At 42.9% G+C, this 8,168-nt stretch overlaps 1 protein-coding gene across 2 annotated transcripts in view; it reads right to left on the minus strand.

Moving 5' to 3' along the window:
* RANBP10 (RAN binding protein 10) overlaps positions 1-8,155 on the minus strand; it is a 50,542-nt gene extending 42,387 nt beyond the window's left edge. Inside the window, exons 1-2 of one of the 2 annotated variants that reach the window (XM_035120169.3) lie at positions 7,791-8,155; positions 6,812-6,923 (exon numbers count right to left, since the gene is read on the minus strand). In XM_035120169.3, the coding sequence (XP_034976060.2) occupies positions 6,812-6,923; positions 7,791-8,013 (335 nt within the window). In that variant the 5' untranslated portion in view covers positions 8,014-8,155. The remainder of the gene's footprint in view (positions 1-6,811; positions 6,924-7,790) is intronic. The other variant, XM_035120170.3, reaches the window with a different exon arrangement.
* Positions 8,156-8,168: the final 13 nt, after the last annotated feature.

Raw genomic sequence — 8,168 nt, forward strand, 5'->3', positions numbered from 1 at the left:
GAATCCATGTACTTTATAAACATTGCATGCCAGGGATGAAATACTAGTTGTGACAGTCACACAGTTCATGCTGTTTATTGTATTAATAGCTCATCCCCATTCTAAAGAAAAGCCACTCTCACAGCCAGGCATAAACACCCGATTTAGCAGAAAACTACGGTATTTATGGGTACAACCAGGCTACAGAATTCCAAACCAATCAAACAATCCAACAATACCATCATGCCACGCCATATCACTACAGCTATATATGCACATGCAGGTATGTATTATCAGGACTCCACACTTGCAAGAATACTATGAGCTAGGATAACTATTATCCATTTTGCAGATGGAATGAGGCAGAAATACTGATATGCTCCATTGAGATGTCATGATTGAACATATATAGATTTCCATGTCCAAACACACTACCCTATTGCAATGTCAGTGCTGCCAAATTGCAGTACTCCAGGGAAAATACAGCAATAACAACTTTATTATTTATATGTCGCCCATCCAACTGGGCTGTTACAGGCACTCTGGGAAACTCCCAACAAAATATTAAAAACATGAGGTTGCTGGTCTTTGTATGACTGTACAATAATTATACAAACCTACTTACAGTACAAAACAATTGTACAGCGCTCTTTGCATCACCATTATTTCAAACACAAAACTTCACCCAACCCAGCATCACCAGCTGAGTAGCATAAGCATCAATGCCACCGTTAACAGCACAACAAGCACTGTGCCATACAGTTACTATGAAATCCACGGTGTTCTGTCATCAAAGCTGACACATTCACCACCAGCACAGTATAAACTGGCTGGTATTAGCATGGTCAAATGGAAAAGTGCAAATACTTAAAATGGCTTGCCTACAGCTACAGATCCTGGATAAATTCAGCCTTTTGGAAGCCTACAGGAACAAGTTGCAGACAGTCTAATCCCTTCATTGAGAGCTCTTACTGTACTGAGCTGCCTCTGCTCCTGCGCCCCCCCCCTTTATTATCTCTTCCTTACAATTCCTTTCAGCTACTGTTTGATGTCAATGTCCACTGGCTTTCCCTTGTCATTACAGCTAGCTTGGCACTTGTACTGGCATGAACCCACTGATCTGCAAGGAACGATCTAGGCATAATTATCCACCATCTTAAAATTGAGAAAACAGTTTTTCAGCTATAAGAAGGCTAAGATCAGGGGTCAGCAAACTTTTTCAGCAGGGTCCACTGTCCCTCAGACCTTGTGGGGGGCCGGACTATATATTTTTTAAAAAAATATGAACGAATTCCTATGCCCCACAAATAACCCAGAGGTGCATTTTAAATAAAAGGACACAATCTACTCATGTAAAAACATGCTGTCTGCGGGCCAGATTTAGAAGGTGTTTGGGGACCCCTGGCTAAGATCCTTAGTGGCTCTGGTTGTTACTGAAAGAGTGCCCCAAACCCTGGTACAGGAACTCCTTGTCTAAGTTAGCCCTTGGCACTATGCATTAAATCCTAATGCAAGGGCATTTCATATCATTAGGCCACCCTGGGAATGCTTATAGTAGCTTATAGCTACTACAGTGGAACCTCGGTTTACGAATTTTCGGTTTGCGAACGCCGCGGACCCATCTGGAACGGATTAATTCACTTTCCATTACTTTCAATGGGAAAGTTCGCTTCAGTTTATGAATGCTTCAGTTTATGACCTCTTTCCATAATGTCACTATCACTTTATATGCATAAAGCATATAGTATAGGTCAGGGACATCCAACTCCCAAGAGATTGTTACTTACAGAATGAAAAACTGGCAGTGATCTACCTATTTTTTGAGAGGGAGGGAGGTCGAAATTGTTGACCTTTTGGGGGGGAGGAGAGCGACAAAAATAGATAAACAGTAAGTCATCCCACCAGCAGAAACTCCATCTTACACTCTTGAAATTGCGTGTGGATAAAGGAAAGGGGGAGGGGCCAAATGCTCCTTTTCACCCGCAGACGAAAATGAGCCTGTGATCGACCGCAATCAACTTCTAACAACTGGGGGTCGACCTGTTGGACATCCCTGGTATAGGTCCATTCCCACAACACAACATGTCCAACAATTGTCTGAAGAGACAAGCCTAGGGTACCAAAGTGAGCCACCATTGAATGCACTCTAAATAGAATTTTTTGCTGGATTCACCTGAGCCTAAGATCCAAGAAGGAAGTCTTTGCTGCTGACAACACAGCCTGCAATTGCACTGGTTATATGGGAGAAGGGTTCATTCATTCCATTAATGGAATGGGCTTCATGCAGTCCCTAACAAATGCATAGAGAATGTGTGAGCTTTTCTACAGATCTCAATAGTTCTTTTTGGGGGGTGGGGTGGGGTGGGGAGACTGCTGGGTTAGATGTAGCCACAATGCTATGGCACCACTATATGTATTACCACACTGTACTAAGCAACTGTTTACCAACCCAGTTCTTCAAGTGAACCATTTTACCTTCAATTTTTATATACATGCTCTCCTCCCATTAGAATGAATCAGCATGAACCAGTATCATTTTGGAAGCTAGCAGCTAGAGTGACTAGAACAAACTTTGGTACAGTTTTTAAGATACACTCTAAGATTCCAGCAGCTTCAGGGTTGACAATTCCCACCGGATCCACAATAGGCCACATTCAGGGAACGACTGTTTCCACCACCAGGCTCAGCCTCTCTCTGACTTGACAATGCAATCAATGTTTCTGTATTGCCAAGACCAACTGGTTACAGCTGGGAAAGTGCAGAAATATCACATACCTGATATTTACTCAAGTTATCCTCAGAATATGATTCTAGTCTGCATGGATCTGATCACTTTGAGTCAGTTGTTGTGTACAGAATACTTCCTGATAACACCACTGATAGCAAACTATTCAATTCTCACCTGCCGTACCAACAGCATAGTAGCCCCTTTTTCTGAGCTCTAGTTAAAATAATCAACATCCAGTAACTGGATTTATGCTCAAGGTTTCAATTTAAAATTACTTTACAGGGTAATCCTCACATCAGCATAGGCCACAGACCACTTCTGTGGCAATCATGATCACTCTGGAGATTGTCTTTACCTACCAGTTAATAGACTACTTTTTAACCCAGGAAAATCTTCTCAAAAGTCGGGGATCGTCTTATACACCGGGTCGTATTTCTTATACGGCAAGTATATCCCAAACTCTATATTTTAACTGGAAAAGTTGGGGGTCGTCTTATACGCCGGAATATACGGTATTTACAATAATTCTGGGAACTGCATAACAAATTAAATTTGTTCCAACCAGAAGCGTTTACTATTTAAAAGCAATACTGTAAATAAAATCTGATCCAGATCCACTCACCAAATTGTGTAAGCCAATAGGCTGTATCCAGTTAAGTAACACTAAGAGTAGAGCCATTGAAATAAGTGGATTTTAGTCATGATGAACTTAAATCCACTAATTTCCATGGATCTCCTCTGACTTAGCCAGAAACAACTCCATGTCTTTATACATATCTATCTACATAGACCTAGAGCTGCATCCACTGCTGGATAACATCTTCTGGAAACAGAATGTTGAAATAGATCCTCCAATTCAACCTCTGTTAATAGCAATTCACTCTTTAAAAAAATAGCAATTCACTCTACATTCTTTGGACCGCTGTCTCCAATTTTATGCAACGTAAAATCTTACTATCAGTACACTTGATGCCAGATAGATTATTTAATTAGGAAACTCCACAAGGAGCTGGGGGACAAAATATATGGGGCAGGCTGTACAAAACTTATGAGATTTTGTCCAGCTCTTATCTACCCCACCATTCTCCTCCATGCATTAGGGAAGGATGTACAGTAATAATATTCAGAGTAAATGTGGTACTGAAAGCATTTTATGCTGCAGACATTAGTAAACTTTGCTCCTTGGCACAGGTAGTGTTTTCTGGTTAACTGAACAGGACATAGCAGGCAGTAGAACCTCCAAAAAAAGTGCTTCAGAAGAACATTAAATGCCTTAGGCATTTCTCAGACAACACCAGGCTGCTATCATTTCTAGAACCTTGTAGAAATTTTTATTTGGACTTCAACGCATCAAATTCCTCCCAACTTTAAAAAGTGTTCAGCCACTCTGTTCAGCCAATATTTCTTCCTCAGTTTCTTTTGAAGGTAAATGACATAGCTGCTTGGTAATGCTGCTTCAGTCTTCATGAAGTAGGCAAGATGCATCCTGAACTTAAAAATAGAAATGGCGTCTCCACATGCAGACCCACACAAAATATAGCCAAAATTAATGCCTGGTAATTGCATTTTCCGCAGGCCTGGAACCATAGCTGCCAAGTTTTCCCTTTTCTCACGAGGAAGCCTATTCAGCATAAGGGAATTTCCCTTAAAAAAGGGATAACTTGGCAGCTATGCCTGGAACCCCAAAGTACAAATGGTTTTTATTTTAGTTCTCCAGTTTGAAGGATAAATAAGCATGACTAGGTGGTAACAAAAGAGTATCTTCTGAACAAAAACAGACCATATATACCACAGGAGTTGTTTTACTGGATGTTTTTGAAGCTCTTGTGGAATGATGGGATCAAAAAAGCCACCAATGAAATTGTGTCCTGGGACACATTGCTTCACGCTCCTTATTTGGTTAGCCAAGTGAAAATTTATTAATACACCCAGTTTGAACCCCAAAGAGCCTGGAATTAGTTGCAGGTGAAATACTTCTCTGAGGCCTAGAAAACACACTTGGTGGTCAAGGATGAGGATATCTGCATAACTGTTAGTTTCCAATGTTTTTGGAAAGCAGAGCTCTGCTTTCCCAAGTTCATCACCAGGCCTCCCACCCTTAGCTCCGTTGGAATCCCCAACTGTGCCTTTTCAACAGGACTAACAAACAAATCATCATCCCATATCCACCACTCTTTGGACAAAGACAGTCTCAAGGAAGCAATGAGAGTCCCATTCTTAAACAAAAAGTTTTATGTCAGATTGCACCTTAATACTTTGATTATAAATTTTGTATGATATAAGAGGATGGCTTGGCTAAATACCATACCAATACCTCCACTAGCAGCTTCTTCTGGGCATAGGCAATAAAGTATAAATCACTGCTCCCCAAAGGATATTTGGTTACTAATCTAAACATTATCTACCTCCAATGGTCATCAATTGTCTATATGGAACCCTAAAAATGGAGCCTCTGGTACAACTTATTTATTTATTTATTTATTTATTTATTTATTTATATGGCACCTTTATCTTCCAAGGAGCTCAATATGGTATACATGTTTCTCCTCTTCCCCATTCCATCCTCACAACAATCCTGTGAGGTAGGTTAGGCTAAGAGATGGTGACTGGTCCAAGGAGACCAGTGAGCTCCATGACTGAGTAGAGATTTGAATCCTGGTCTTAGCAATGCCCAGAGTAAACAGATATTTCAAGAGCAGCTGGTATCTGATTTCTCACTTCAGCAACTGAAACAATGACACACAAAAATCTACTATAATACTAGAGGGAGGAAACAGTATTTAGAAGAGGCTTTTTTTAGTCTCCACACCCATGTTGTGACACTGGATTTATAAAGATGTGGTGCCCACAGATATATCACCACACCCAACAAACAGTTGTAACTATTTGTCAAATGTAAGTCACCAAAGCCCACCTCCCATTGCTAAGCTCTTATTTCCTTTCTCTCCAAGTTATCAACTGTTCAATGTATAAACACAATTTCTGGCAAAGCAAATGAAGAAATCTCTTCTAAGAAGAGTTCTACATTTGGCCTTGGCCTCTTATTCTCAGCACCTTCATCTTTGAAAAAACCCTTTTTGTTCATTATCAAAAGTTCATTACCTCAAAGCTACTTGTTGTAAAGTATGCTTTGGGTTGCAAGTTGCTTTGGGTTGCCCTCAGCAAGATATAGTGACTAATAAATTTAAGTAATAATAACATGCAAGAAAGAAGACAATAAGACTCTCCCAGCATAATGTATTCAAGTCTATGGCCTATGTGGTATCACATGGAAAAAGATTTTATGATGCTGCTTTAACAGATGAAAGCCGCCATTTCCCTATTGATCCGAAATTACTGAACTGCAATTCCAACTATCCTGTAAATTTAATGGACCACCTAGGCTCTTATTTTCCTCATGCCCATAAAACTGCCTAGCATAAGTCACCCATATATTTTGTCTTGGGCAAATACAAAAAGAGAATTCTTATACACATTTTTAATACTACAAACAGAATAGCACTTTCTTCCACTCCACTCAGCTATGTGGATTCTTCTCCTCCACATCCATTACAGTCACTGCCTATTGGATTTCAGTCCCAACACACTAACAAGCCACACTGGAATTTTAAGACGTCTGCTTGGTATAATTATCCATAACAGCCAGCAAAGGGAGCAGCATAATAAGCATGCCTCATCTCAGTCTATATTACTGGCTTGGCATTTGATGGCAGGAAGTCAAACCGGGTTTTTTTCTTGAACTGGAGTTGAACCTGAATCACAGCTGTATCCTCCCAACTGAACCTGAATCCAAACTAAAGACCTGGCTCAGTTCCCTATTTTAAAATTAAAACTAGTGCAACATCCTACATGTCAGGCTGCATGGACACATTAGGTTTTACCTACCTGAATCACGCACAGAGTAAACCCACTAAAAGTAATGGACCTAAATTAGTCATGTCCATTAATTTCAGTGGATCTAAGTATTAGTTTGACATAATCCATATGGCTCCCCCCACCATACAAAGCATCCCTATCTAGTTGAAGTGTATGCAGTGAGATTCGTTCCAAACCCTCTAAAAAGAAAGACAAACTGTCCAAGAGACATTAGAAGAACACACTTACCCATCTCTACCTTTACTGACTATCTTCACTTCAAAGTAATAAATACCACAGGCTGCAGGGATAGGATGGGTAGCCCTGACTGAAGCAGCATCCTTGTGATTTTTTCCATGTCCTGCAAAAAAACCCAACAACATATATAGGAGAAGGGGAAAGGGGTGAGTGAGCTTCTGGGCCCTTTTACTTGTCAGTTGACAGCTGTCAAACTAGAACACAGACTTTAAAAGAGCCAGAATCATTCTGCACAGAAACCCTTAAGATGATGCTTGGTTGACAAAGCAGTGGGCCCCTGCACTGCACCACGGGGGAAAGGACGAGGAAACAGCATGCATGGTTCTGTCTCTTCCTTTGTCAGTTCTCATGAAAAGACAACAAGAAATACAGGCACTAGGGCCCTATTTGAGAGCAAACAGATCAACACTCCAAATTCCAGGGAAGGCACAAAGGAATGATTTGCTGCCATGATCATGTAAACAATAATCTGGCTGTCTGTTGTTGGGAAAGGCTCGTGCCAACCCCACACAGCTATCAGGACAGGGGGGGGGAATCCCCTTCTGCCTGCTTCACAGGAACTGGGCTGGCCCCTGGAGAGATCCCATCGCTGGCAGCGCAACAGGCAAGTTAAATTAAGTCAGATCGAACCAAGCCCCAAACCCACCCGCGCTCCGGATCCTCAAAATAGCGCCCCAGGAGAACTGCCCTTTGGCAGGGTCTTCCATGGATCAGTTCCCCCCGATACTCCTCAGATACAAGGGCCCGTTGCCACCTTACTCCCCTCCTCAAACCCTCCTGCCGATCCTCAACGCCTTCTCTCCGAAGCGTTTTTTCACCCAGTCACCATTTTCGCCTCTCTCTCCTTCACACCTCATCACCTTCAGAGGGTGACCCCCCCAACAGCCCCAGGCCTTCGCCCCAATCGTCCCCGCCCGGAATCTTCTCTCCACTCAGCGCGTCTCCCCCCGCCGCCTTCCCCACCCCCTACCTTTGTAGTGGACGCGCAGGTTGCCCTGGGAGAGGCCGATGTAGTTGTACTTGTCCTTGGGGCTCCAGGCGCGCGGCAGCGGCGTCTCGGCCTGGTTTACAGCCGGGTAGAGACGTCGGAGCCGCTGGCTCAGCTCCTGCTCCTCCGGGGGAGGCGGTGGCGGCGGCGGCGGCAGCAGCACCGAGTCTCCCCCAGGTGAGCTCGCTGCACCCGCGTCCGCCATCTTGGATACACTATTGTGTCAGAAGGAGGGGAGCGGGACCTGTTTCCCTGGCTGTCCAATGGGACGCGGGCTCGGCCACAATGGAGCCGAAGGGCGCGATGGGAAAACGAGTCCGAGCGCCCCCTCTGGACCGGGTCAAACCAGGTGGTAAGTAA

This window comes from Zootoca vivipara, chromosome 6 (genome assembly GCF_965207765.1).
Source record: "Zootoca vivipara chromosome 6, rZooViv2.hap1.1, whole genome shotgun sequence".
NCBI lineage: Eukaryota > Metazoa > Chordata > Lepidosauria > Squamata > Lacertidae > Zootoca > Zootoca vivipara.